The sequence below is a fragment of the Notolepis coatsorum genome, assembly GCF_963971535.1.
Source record: "Notolepis coatsorum genome assembly, chromosome: 15".
In the NCBI taxonomy this organism is placed as follows: domain Eukaryota; kingdom Metazoa; phylum Chordata; class Actinopteri; order Aulopiformes; family Paralepididae; genus Notolepis; species Notolepis coatsorum.
The window spans coordinates 76,986,391-77,000,007 of record NC_140179.1 but is presented as its reverse complement, the minus strand read 5'-3'; the positions used below and the strand labels follow the sequence as shown (position 1 = coordinate 77,000,007).

The following is a 13,617-nucleotide window of genomic DNA, read 5'->3' as shown; positions in this document are numbered from 1 at the left end:
CCGACTCCAAGTGGGAGAGGAGGATCACTATAGAGTAGCGATGGGTTTTCCTGGAAAAGCCAAGGTGTGTCTTCGTTGCACTCAGTCCAATTTACTTCTCCGTCTCGAAGCCCCTCGCCTCATTCATGTACTTGTCGATCAGCTGTAGGGGGACTCCACGCTGCATGAGCTCATAGAAGGTGAACCCGCCTGGAGGTGGGGCAGAGGAGAAGCTCTCAGATTGGCATTAGGAAGGAGAGATGCATGCGATCAGGAAGGCAGGGAGGAGGAGGAGGAGGAGGAGGAGGAGGAGGAGGAGGAGGAGGAGGAGAGAGAAGGTCAAGAGGAGAAACAGGCTGCGAGGAGAAGGCAGAGGATGCAGTGGCACAGAAGAGTCAGAGGGCAACACTCCAAACAAACAAGTGAAAGAACAGTCAACTAAAGACAACATACAAACAATAAGCAGTGAGAAGAGAAGGAAAAGTGTAAACTTAAAGCGTCAAAAAGTCAAAGATGCCAAGCTAAGTTTGTGAGTATCGTCTATATGTGTTCAGGCTATAGTAGAACTAGGAGCAAAGACTTGGTTAACTGAGTTGACTGAGAAAATACAATCCAGTACATTTCAAAGCTCTGCACAAATGCCATATCAATAAAGCGTGTCTTGCGCCAGTATAGCTACAATAAGTCATAAAATGTGTGCTTTTGCCATTCCTCTGTCACAGACGTAGCGTAGAATCATTCAATTGTGAACCAAGACGTGGCAAATATGCAGTGTTCATAATCATCTAGCATCTATCAAAAACCTACAGGGCAGGACCCTTTGAGAAACAGGGGATAGAAAACACATCTGCATAACGTCAAACGTGGTCCCAGCATTACTCTGTGCACGAGTTGCTCTTGACTCCATGCTGAGATCAGACCATTAAAATAAAAGAATAAATACACTGAAAAAAAAACTCACCTTTTTTGTGTCATAGTTACATGAGAAATGAGCTTTGTTATCAGGGTGACAGAAGTTGCTCAGACAGTCACTCACTTCACACCAACCACTAAGAACAACCAGTTGAGATGTTGAGAAATGTAGGGCCTGGCTACATTGATCCATCACTGATTTGACGGAAGGTATTACTGTCCATTGGTTTGTTTTAAAATTAGAACTTAACATAATCGACACAACAACAGTAACGTTTCTGTCAGTTCCAAAAGTGAACTCTATGAACTTTTCTGTCCGTCAAAATGGACAACAAACCGATACTCCTCATTGAACAATAATTAATAATAAATAATTAACAGATCAATGTAGCCGAGCCCTTACTGATATTTACTGCAGCCAGCTAGCTAAGGGGTTATAGCAAAGTACAATAATAGACCTGGTTCATACACCAAACTACCTCTTAAAAGAGATGATTTAAAATAGCACAGGCTGTGTTTTCCTTAACTGAACACACACACAGGAGTATTGTGGGGGTGGGGGTTTTGTTACGTTAATTCATGCAAAAGCTGATCTCAGGAACTTCTTTCCTGGATGCTGCTTTCGGGCTGCTTGGGATGGACTAAAATACTACAGATAGCCTACTATCTGTGATGCTACTTCTGATAAAAGCACGGTTAAGCAGGGGTGTAAAAAGTACCCAGAAATTATACTTAAGTGAAAGTATGGGTACCGTCTCAAAATCTTACTCAAGTAGAAGTCAGAGTATCTGGCTAAAAACACACTTGAGTAAAAGTCAAAAAGTTTCTACTTTTAAATGTATTTAAGTACAAAAAAGTAAAAGTAATTTTTTTTTATTCCGGGGCAATGAAATGTTCCGTTTCGTCCTCTTCATCACTCGTACTATCGTTTGTGGCCATCTTCTGTAGCTTGTCACTCTGACTGTCTATTCTTCTGATAGCAGGTGTTTAATCAAAGATCCCCGCTTTCTAGTCTTGCACAAGGACCAATCAGCATAGGTATGGGCGGGCTCATTTTCCATTGATGGGGATTTGATTGGCTGTTTTTAAATAAAGTGAGGCCGCAGGATTAATAACGTTAACGTTAGTTCGGCCAGAGAAACAAATATACTAATTAAAATAGTTGGACCTGCAAGATTTGTACTTTGTATACTTTGTAGGTCTGCATTTGAAATGTAAGGAGTAAAAAGTATGTTTTTTTTCTCTGAAATGTAATTGAGTAAAAGTACAAGTATACAAACCTAATAATACTCGAGTAAAGTACAAATCCCCAAAAACAGTACTTAAATATTGTAACAAAGTACAATTACTCAAGTACTTTACACCCCTGCTTATAAGGCAATTGAAAGATGCATACTGAGTGCCATAAGCTTCATATGTCAAAACCATATGAAAGCTTACCTTGGATGAGAACATACATTCACAATTCCTGAGTTTGGACTGGGGGAGAGAGAAGAGAAAGAGGGATGGTTAACCAAACATGTTTACATGAAGGAGTTATACGTGTTCCAGGGAATACTGTTGAGTTATTATTACTGAACTCTTTTTACATGAAGAGTTAAAAACATGTATCATAAGAGGACATCAGAATCTGTTTAAGATGAGCCACAAAATATGTCACCCAACCCAGCAAACATTTTGATGTCAGATGCACTGAAGCCCATTGGGGTCGAAATGAAAGTTGATCTAACGTTGACCTTTAGGCCAGTGTTGTTTCAAAGTTTAACTGGTTTCATGAGGATTTCAAATGCAGGCTAAAGAATGCAACTTCAGGTGTCAGAATTACCGTGTGAGAGTTTGCTTTTGGGTTGAATGAAAGGCAAATTTGTGTCAAGTTGTAACACAATGTCAGTCGGCCTGGACTCATGCTTACCTGGGAGCTACATAAGGAGTCTATTGAGACGTGATTTGTGGTGGTAGAGTACTGTGTTTAACTGGTGTGTGGTAATGATGAAGGAGGTGATTCGCTCTCAAAAGAGATGTGGTGAAATGACACAGGATGTGATGTGTGTGACGTGTTGATAGTGACACATGTTGTTTGTCAAGTGTTATTTCAACACATCTATTCTGCATGTGTGTGCGTGTGTGTGTGTGTGAGATGATAGGATAAACGGTACTGCAGAAATTAGACATGCTGACATTGGATAAAATTGTGTGTGAAAAGTGAATGCAACCAGTAGAATTCAGGTACTAAACCTCTACACCATTCTGCTACGAACACATATCAGTGGATATTAAGTGAACACAAATTAATGGATTATTATGTCAAATGATCATCATTAAATGTAGATGTTTTTACATTAATAAATAATAAATAACAACTGTAATGGTCAGCCCTTTGGTGTACTGCAGGCAATACACCACTGAGGGCACCAAACAGGAGCTGTTCTCTCTCCAAAGTAGTTCTGTGTCTTATAACACAACTCAGTTTTACAACCAACTAGACAGTATACTGATTATAACCATGAAGTCTTGATTATCTTCTTTTTAAAAGGAGAGGGGGGCAGTTCACTTCCTTTATTTCGACAGTAGGAAGGGCTGAGAGGGAAACACAAGTCACCACTTATGGAAACCAGCCACTAAAGATCTACTGGTGATACCTACAGTAAGGCTGCCACACAGAGGTCACCTTGTTCACACACACACACACACACACACACACACACACACACACACACACACACACACACACACACACACACACACACACACACACACACACACACACACACACACACACACACACACACACACACACACACACACACACACACCTACACGCACACACACACACACACACACACACACACACACACACACACTGACCTTTGACCTCCAGCTTGCACTCAACCTGGGCTTCTCCGAGATCGTTGATGGCCTTGCAGCTGTACATGCCTCCGTCATAGGGGTTGGGCTTCCTAATCTCCAGAGTGCACACTCCTTGGTTGCTAAACATGCGGTAGCGCGGGTCGTCAACGATGATTATCTTGTTCTTCATCCAAATCACTTTGGGCTGGGAGTCAAGAGTATAAGCGAGGTTAGACGATTTCAGTTTAACGAGACGGCTCAATAAAAGTTATGGTAGGATTTTCTTTATTGGAGTTGTGAACTTGCACACTATTCCCTAATATTAACCACTTCACATATGTACAATCTCACAATGATATCACAATGGCTACTGGCTATTGAATTTGAAGGTATAATTCGGAGAAACCAGACAACTAAAGGGGTTTTAACAGCAGGATGAAAGCATTTTGTACTATCTGGTATTTCTGATTCTCTAACGACTGATTCCAGTGAACAGCAATTTTGTCCTCAGTGTTTTTACCATCAAAGAGCTATGGGGCTGCTAATTGGGAAAACACGTTACACTTTACAATTCTTAGGCTTATTTTATTCTTTATTCTTAGGCTTATTTTTTATTCTTATTCGTGACTAATTGTTTTGTCTACCTAAATGTTTACTGTGAGCGATGTGTAGTGCCAATTTTCCCTCGGGATGATTAAAGTATTTATATTCTATTCTATTCTATTCTATTCTATTCTATTCTATTCTATTCTATTCTATTCTATTCTTCAAGTTTCAAGTTCAAGTTTCAAGTTTCTTTAATAGTTGTCATACAGAAGTACAGAATACTTTCATACAAAATGCTTCTTACTGTTACGCTCCAGAGACTGTGCTAGACAAGATAGTATCAAATAACATAGTATAGCATGTAAATTAGAAGTAGAAAATTCTATTCTATTCTATTCTTATCCACAGGAGAGAGAATAGCATACAGTCTTTCCTTGAACACAGCCAGCCGACAACCAGCAGGCTTCAGACTGTCATGCTATGAACACACAGCTGGAAACAGGGGGGGATATGGCTAACGGAGGTGGACCATACTTATCTCAATTTACCTTCTGTATCTCAAACTCAAGGTTGTCTGAGGAAAGCAATAGTTGTGATTGGAGGATCAAGAAAAGAGGGCATAGTTGGAGATGGGAAATCTGTTTTTCATGTTTGAATTCATTACTTATCAGATGTCAGTGGAGTTATGTTTTCCGCCATTTCTAGGTTGAGCTTGCACCAATGAAATGTTCATTATAACAGATTACATTTTATATTCAGTCGTAAAAAAATAATTTTATCAGGTTATGTTACTTATCCAAAGGTAGAATCTGTCATGCTGTCAAACTGTGACCTCTAACCCTGCTTGGTATCCCACTTTGTTTAATTTCTTTTGTTTTGGTCTGATGAGTAACTTATTTTACTATGAATTTCTCCAGACCTGTGTTGGCAAAGCCTGTCAACTCCAATCAACACATCAGACCAAAAAAAGAAATGTAAACAAAGTGCAATACCAAGCAGGGCTCTTTTGGCTAGAGGTTGCTGTTTGATGGCATTACGTATTCTATCTTTAAATGTAATTCAACTCATTTCATGGATTTTCTATAAAAAAAAAACAAGCAACATTATCTTGTGCAGAAATCTGTCTCATATCAAGATATTATCAGTTGTTTCCAGAAATGTGTCCCTGTGGAAGATCATTTCACTAAGACAAAATATACTTATCATTATCATATCATTGTTCTATCATTGAACTATTATTGCCAGAACTATCATTGTCAGAACTCGGGACTTGAGAACTAGACACTCATATCACTGGACTATCTTGTATTTGTACTTTTTATATTATATTATATTGTATTTGTATTTTACATTTTATATTTTATATTGTAGTGTATATAGATACTGGACTGTATAGAAATGTGAGGCTCTGTATCCCTCCCCCCATGCTGCTTTGACACCCGAATTTTTCCAAGGGGATTAATAAAAGATAATCTTATCTTATTAATAAAGGATCATCTTATCTTATATACGATTTCAATACCAGATCAAATGACTTGTTTAGGGATTTCTTTTGTGTGGCTACTACAGTATGTGGTATTTCAGCACAGAGTGGGGGGGGGGGGGGGGGGGGCACTTGAATATTGTTCAAATGTGAACATGTATAATTACCTGAGTAATGGTGCCCCCACCCAGTCTGCGATCCCAGTTTATTACCTGCGGTACGCACACTGCCTACCTACCCTTGGGTTGGCGCGGACGCTACAGTTGAGAGTGGCATTGTAGCCGGCGATCGCAGAAGTGTTGATCAGCGGTTGGGTGAACTTGGGCGCCTCCTTGAAGTCGTGGTCGATGTACTCTGGTGTTTTCAGACTGAGGCCTGCGAAGGGAAGGGTAAAGGAACGGGGTTGTGCATGATACGGGCTCTGAGCTGTATCATGGTGTCCAAATGACGGTGAGGGAAGGACAACGTTGTCTTGGTTTATCATCAGTTGAGAGACAGTGACATCATCATGTAAAGAAGGCACTGTCAGTTATGTTTGCTACTACGTTTGATTCCAAATAATACACAACATTCAAAAGATATATTTATTCATAGCTGTTGACCAAACAATTTACCAAAAAAATCCAATGCTGATTTCTTTTGCACATAATCTCATACACACATCCAAATACTGTCTAAACAGTTTTGCACACATTCATTACATTTTACAGTTATTGAGAGTACATGAGTTGGAATATGGCCACCAATGATGTCAATGAGGACGTTGAATCCTTGTGTTGTGTTAATTACAAGGTAGCAGTCCCTATAAAACAAGGTATTGCTATTGCTTTTCATTTACATCATTTCATGGAGCTGTAATTAACACAACACAAGGATTCAATGTCCCAGATGACATCGCTGGTGGCTACTGGTATATTCAAACTAATTTATTCTCAATAACCGTCAAATTAAATTAACGTGTGCAAAAACAGTTTAGAGTTTTTGGATGTGTGTGAGATTATGTGCAAAATAAATCAGCATTGTTTTTTTTGTGGCAAAGTTCCCCTTTAAATATTCTTTTATTTATTTTTTAAGTGAGTCCAAGGAAAATCCATGCAGTTATAATTTTAGGGTGGAAAATATCTCTGACAGTTCCTTTCATTAGTACTATACCAGAAGTGAAAAACAAAACAAAAAAAACAATGTAAACTATAATTGTTCAAGATTACATCAGCCGGTAAACTTTGATAAGAGAGTTTACTTCTGGGTGTTACTAGAGGGAAGCTGTGTGGGATGCAGGACGACAACGTCACTCATTATCCTTGGAGAGGTTACCAGCCTCATAGTTATGAGGGGTTCTTTCAGACCGAACAGACAAGACATAGAGCATAATGGTCTCTATGCTCCCTAAGAAATGCAAAAAGTGTTCAGGGTCAAGTAAGCAAGGACAGTGAAGATATACAAGAATATGAGGAGGGAGAAATGTGACCGCAGAGGATGAGGCGAACTGGCCCATGGTATGGCATTTATGATTTTGTATGAAAACTCTATGATTGTATTGCTTCCATGTGGCAAATAAAACTCTGAATCTGAATCTGAATCTGGAGTCCATCCCATCCAGTCGGATACACATACACACACACGCGTGCGCGCGCACGCACACACACACACACATGCACACACACGCATGCACACACACACACATACACACGCACACACACACACGCACGCACACACACTCACACTGTCTATTCCATCACCTAAGCAACCAAATGTATCTTGTTTTAAGATTCATCAAGCTCATTCCAAGATAATAAGTCAAACTGTCTTACAGCTCTGACAGATAAATGTTGCTTGTTTCAAGAAATTGTTACTTATTCCATGTTAATATATATTTTTTGCACTAACCAAGTAAAACCTTGAAATAAAAAACTTAACATTTTTAGGTAGAAGGGACACTTCACCCAAAAACAATGCTGATTTATTTTGCACATAATCTCACACACATCCAAAAATGAAACAGTTTTACACGCATTAATTTAGTTTGACAGTTATTGAGAGTAAATTAGTTTGAATATGATCACCAGTTATGTCATCGGGGACACTGAATCCTTGTGTTGTGTTAATTACAGCTCCACGAAATGATGTAGATGGAAAAAATAGCAATACTTTGTCTTATAGGGACTGCTATGATATAATCTCATTGAGCTGTAATTACAAGGATTCAATGTCCCTGGATGACATCACTGGTGGCCATATTCAAATGAACTTACTCTCAATAACTGTCAAACAAAATGAATGTGTGCAAACCCGTTTAGAGTTTTTGGATGTGTGTGTGAGATTATGTGCAAAAAGAAATCAGCATTGTCTTTGATGAGAAGCGCCCCTTTAAAGTGTAAAGTCTAAAACTAGTTACAAAACCATGAAAAAATAATTTGACTCAACTTCTTGAAGAAATAATCTTGATGGATCTGAATACCAGATCTCTTGTTAACCCTTTCACTACCACACTACCAAGGGTTAACCCTTTCACTGAGACAATACAGAAGGTTAACCCTTTCACTGCCACATGATAAAGGGTTAACCCTTTCACAACCACACTACAGACGGTAACCGTCTGTAGTGTGGTAGTGAAAGGTTAACCTTCTGTAGTGTGGTAGTGAAAGGGTTAACCTTCTGTATTGTCTCAGTGAAAGGGTTAACCTTCTGTAGTGTGGTAGTGAAAGGTTAACCTTCTGTCGTGTGGTAGTGAAAGGTTAACCTTCTGTATTGTCTCAGTGAAAGGGTTAACCTTCTGTAGTGTGGTAGTGAAAGGTTAACCTTCTGTCGTGTGGTAGTGAAAGGTTAACCTTCTGTAGTGTGTTAGTGAAAGGTTAACCTTCTGTAGTGTGGTAGTGAAAGGGTTAACCGTCTGTAGTGTGGTAGTGAAAGGTTAACCTTCTGTAGTGTGGTAGTGAAAGGTTAACCTTCTGTAGTGTGGTAGTGAAAGGTTAACCTTCTGTAGTGTGGTAGTGAAAAAGGGTTAATCTAATCTTCTCCAGTCCCACAGCGACATGCAGTACCTTCTTTGAGGATGAGGGCGCTGTCTTTGGTTGGAGTGGCACATTCGCTCAGGCCACACATGTTCTCCGAGTAGACCCTGAAGTAGTACTCGTTGCCCACCACTAGCTCTGTGATGGTGATGCAGGTGCGATGGTAGTGCTCGACGCACGTGAACCACTCCTGCCACGCAGAACACTCAGGGTCAGTACAAACAGACTGTTTATGATGTCATTGTCACATAGTCATACATTTTAGATGGATAATTGAATGTCATTGTAAAACAAGATATACTTTACCTACACCTTTATATATATATATATATATATATATATATATATATATATATATATATATATATATATATATATATATATATATATATAGGTGTAGGTAAAGTATATTATTTTCAGGTACAATGCAGCATTTCAAAAGCAGGGATGATGGCATCCTGAAAAAGTTGTCTTTTATTAGCTAATAACTTCCAATAGTTCTATAATGGCATTTACCTTTATAGCCAGCAATAATCTTTCCAGCAGTATGTGTATAAATGGTTGGAAAAATGATTGCTGGCTATAAAGGTAAATGCCATTATAGAACTATTGGAAGTTATTAGCTAATAAAAGAAAACTTTTTCAGGATGCCATCATCCTTGCTTTTGAAATGCTGCATTGTACCTGAAAATAATACACCCTGAAAATAATAAAGCTCCAGATGATAATAAAGCTCTCTTCTCTCATCTCATCTCATCTGCTCTCATCTCCTCTCATCTCCTCTAATTTCACAACTCATCTCATCTCATCTCATCTCATCTCTCATCTCATCTCATCTCATCTCATCTCATCTCATCTCATCTCATCTCATCTCATCTCATCTCATCTCATCTCTCATCTCATCTCATCTCATCTCTCATCTCATCTCTCATCTCATCTCATCTATAATTTCATAACTCATCTCGTCTGATCTTAATCTTCTTTCAAAATGTATATATAGCCCTTTGGAACGAAACAATTGAATTGCAGTGACTTAACATTGGAAAATCAGTCTACCATGGTTTTCTTGTCTGCTTTCTGAATGGTGTAGCCTGTTATGGGGGCGTTTCCGTTGTCACTTGGAGGGGTCCAGTCCAGAGCCACGTTTTCTCCCCATACCTCCTCAATCTTCACAGCTTGTGGAGGCCCAGGCAGGTCTGACTATAATCTTTCCAGCAGTAGGTGTATAAATGGTTGGAAAAATTATTGCTGGCTATAAAGGTAAATGCCATTATAGAACTATTGGAAGTTATTAGCTAATAAAAGAAAACTTTTTCAGGATGCCATCATCCCTGCTTTTGAAATGCTGCATTGTACCTGAAAATAATACACCCTGAAAATAATAAAGCTCTGGATGATAATAAAGCTCTCTTCTCTCATCTCATCTCATCTGCTCTCATCTCCTCTCATCTCCTCTAATTTCACAACTCATCTCATCTCATCTCATCTCATCTCTCATCTCATCTCATCTCATATCATCTCATCTCATCTCATCTCTCATCTCATCTCATCTCATCTCATCTCTCATCTCATCTCTCATCTCATCTCATCTATAATTTCATAACTCATCTCGTCTGATCTTAATTTTCTTTCAAAATGGATATATAGCCCTTTGGAACGAAACAATTGAATTGCAGTGACTTAACATTGGAAAATCAGTCTACCATGGTTTTCTTGTCTGCTTTCTGAATGGTGTAGCCTGTTATGGGGGCGTTTCCGTTGTCACTTGGAGGGGTCCAGTCCAGAGCCACGTTTTCTCCCCATACCTCCTCAATCTTCACAGCTTGTGGAGGCCCAGGCAGGTCTGACAATATAAGTTATAGGACAAATGATAAAACATTTGAAAGAATAAAATCAGCAGTCTCTGTAATGACTAACTACACAAAGTGCAGTGCTCCGTTGATAGAGTGCATAAATCAATTAACTAAAATACTTAGAATTCCGTGTTTGCAATCATTATTCATCACTTCAACCGTCTGTATGTGCCCTTCCGTTGATATTTTTGGGTGCATGTTAGTACCACACATTTGAAATGTGACTTACATTACATTTACATTTAGTCATTTAGCTGATGCTTTTATCAAAAGCGACTTACAAGTTCTGTACAACAGGTCAGCAGGAAGGGTACAACTCTGGCAGCTAAGTAACATTGTTCGTCAAACAGTGTTGAACTTGGGTGCTAGTAGTATAGACAGATTAGCATAATGTGTATTAATATAGACAAGGTAGATTACTTAATAGCAAAGTGTATGATAGTAAAAGACAGTACAAAAGTTAGTATATATATATATTTCTTTTTTTTAATTATTTTTAAATGTTCTTTTTATATTGATTGAATAATTGTGTTTTTAGTCGAAGGCAGATAATTGGGCAGTGGTGGGAAGTTCGTTCCACCATCGTGGAGCAAGGCGCCTGCTTCTCTTTGATTCTGACTTAAAGGTGTTTCAGCCAAAGCCAAATCTCCCCCATGCAGCAAAAGCCATTCCACGCTTTTCCCATTCAAAATTTAAAAAAAAAATATATATATTTGATGATGACGACGGTCTGCGTTGTCTGTCTCGCTCACCTACGATCTGAATATCGATGATGGCCGTGTCCACGTGTTTCTCCACCTGCACCTTCATCTCGTACTTCCCGGAGTGGCTGCGCTCCGCCTTGCGGATGAAGATGATGCTGTCGCAGTCCGTGTTCCGGATGCTCACGTGGGAGGCGTCGATGGGGCTCCCCTCCTTCTGCCACTCCACCTTCGGCCTGGGCTTACCCTATTTGATTGATTGATTGAACATTTTATTAACAGATTGCAGAATGGGTACAATACAGTACGGCTCAATACACACAATTGTTAAGGGGATGCAGACCACAGAAAGACTTTCATCTTGTTTACATCAGGGTCCCCCATTTTCAATTCATCATAACATATATGACATACATAACATACAGGTAGACAGTACTGTTGCATCTAGACATATATGAAATTGTACATTGGAGGGGGTTGGTTTAGGACATTTTTCAGGGGCCAGTTTCGAATTGCAGTCTCCCGTAGGTGCTCTTTGAGAGCGGTTTTGAAGGTAGTGATTCACATTCCTTTACAGCTGTGGGTAGGGCGTTCCACATTGCGAAAACGTGTTTAGACCCTTGTTTGAGCCGAATCTGGGTTGAACATGATTTGTGGAGCTCCCTCTGGTGTTGTGGTTGTGGTATTCACTGACCTTTGGGAAGTATATTTGACATGTACATGGGTACCTTAGGTCACACACACACACACCGAGGTGACGGGAGGTGTAACCCGGATCCTCGTATATTGAAGTGGCTGACACCTTACTGCTGGTAAAATCACTGTTTAATTTATCTTTTTACATCGTATTACATTCCTTTTTTTTTTTTTTTTAATCTTTTTCCCCCTCCTTTTTCCTCAGTTTTTCTCCCATCCCAATGTTAGTCGTTATGCCAATTCCCAATCCCCTTCCTGGTCGCTGCGCACCTACCCCCTACAGTCGGTCTGGGAGAGTGGAGGCTATCACATGCTTCCTCCAACACATGTGTAGCCAATCAACCGCTTCTTTTCACCTTGCAGCGCGCACTCTCACTGAGAGGGTGTAACGTGTGGAAGGATCACACTACCCCCCTTAACAGGACGCATACTTAAGTCCTGTGCTAACCAGCTAGCCCCTGTGTTCACCACCATATTTAATCGATCCCTGAAGGAGTCAGTGGTCCCTGCCTGCTTCAAGATGTCCACCATTATCCCGGTACCAAAGAAACCCTCCCCAGCAGGTCTCAATGACTACAGACCGGTGGCACTCACCTCTGTGGCCATGAAATGTTTCGAGAGGCTGGTCAAGGATCACATTTGTGCCTCCCTCCCCAGTGATATGGACCCTATGCAATTTGCATACAGGCCAAACAGGTCCACTGACGATGCGGTCTCCCAAGTACTGCACAGCACCCTCTCTCACCTGGACCGTCAGAAGGGGGGCTATGTGAGACTGTTGTTCATTGACTACAGCTCAGCGTTCAACACCATAGTCCCCACACTGGTGGACAAGCTGATCGAGCTAGGTCTGAGCTCCGCTCTGAGCGCCTGGATACTGGACTTTCTGAGTGAAAGGCCCCAGGCGGTCAGGGTGGGGGGTCAGACCTCCAACACCATCACCCTGAGCATCGGGTCCCCCCAGGGCTGTGTTCTGAGCCCCCTGCTGTACTCACTATACACACATGACTGTGTGGCCAAGTTCAGCTCCAACTCCATAGTGAAGTTTGCGGACGACACAGTGGTGGTGGGGCTGATCTCGGACAACGACGAGAAGGCCTACCGGGAGAAGGTTGAGGTACTGGAACGCTGGTGCCAGGACAACAGCCTGCTCCTGAACATTGGTAAAACCAAGGAGCTGATCGTGGATTATAGGAGAGGACAGCAGGAGACACACACACCACTGAGGATAAACGGGGCTACCGTGGACAGGGTGAGCAGCTTTAAGTACCTGGGGGTCCACATCGCAGAGGATCTGACATGGACAACACACATAGAATCAGTCGTAAAAAAGGCAAAGCAACGCCTCTACCACCTGAGACAGTTAAGGAAGTTCAGAGTATCTGGGAAGATACTCCAGTCCTTCTACTCTCTACTACTGTAGAGAGCATCTTGACTGGAAACATCACTGCCTGGTATGGAAACAGCACGGCACAGGACAAGAAGGCCCTACAGAGTGGTGCGCTCAGCCAAGCGTACCACGGGTATTGCACTACCACCCCTGCAGGTTCTATACAACAAGAGGTGCAAATCCAGAGCCTGCAGAATAA

General features: G+C 40.7%; 1 protein-coding gene across 1 annotated transcript in view; it reads right to left on the bottom strand.

Moving 5' to 3' along the window:
* mybpc1 (myosin binding protein C1) overlaps positions 1-13,617 on the bottom strand; it is a 112,458-nt gene continuing 98,841 nt past the window's right edge. The window contains exons 26-31 of the mRNA XM_084331159.1: positions 11,384-11,579; positions 10,482-10,621; positions 8,809-8,968; positions 6,006-6,142; positions 3,757-3,943; positions 1-189 (exon numbers count right to left, since the gene is read on the bottom strand). Of these exons, the coding sequence (XP_084187285.1) occupies positions 92-189; positions 3,757-3,943; positions 6,006-6,142; positions 8,809-8,968; positions 10,482-10,621; positions 11,384-11,579 (918 nt within the window). The 3' untranslated portion in view covers positions 1-91. The remainder of the gene's footprint in view (positions 190-3,756; positions 3,944-6,005; positions 6,143-8,808; positions 8,969-10,481; positions 10,622-11,383; positions 11,580-13,617) is intronic.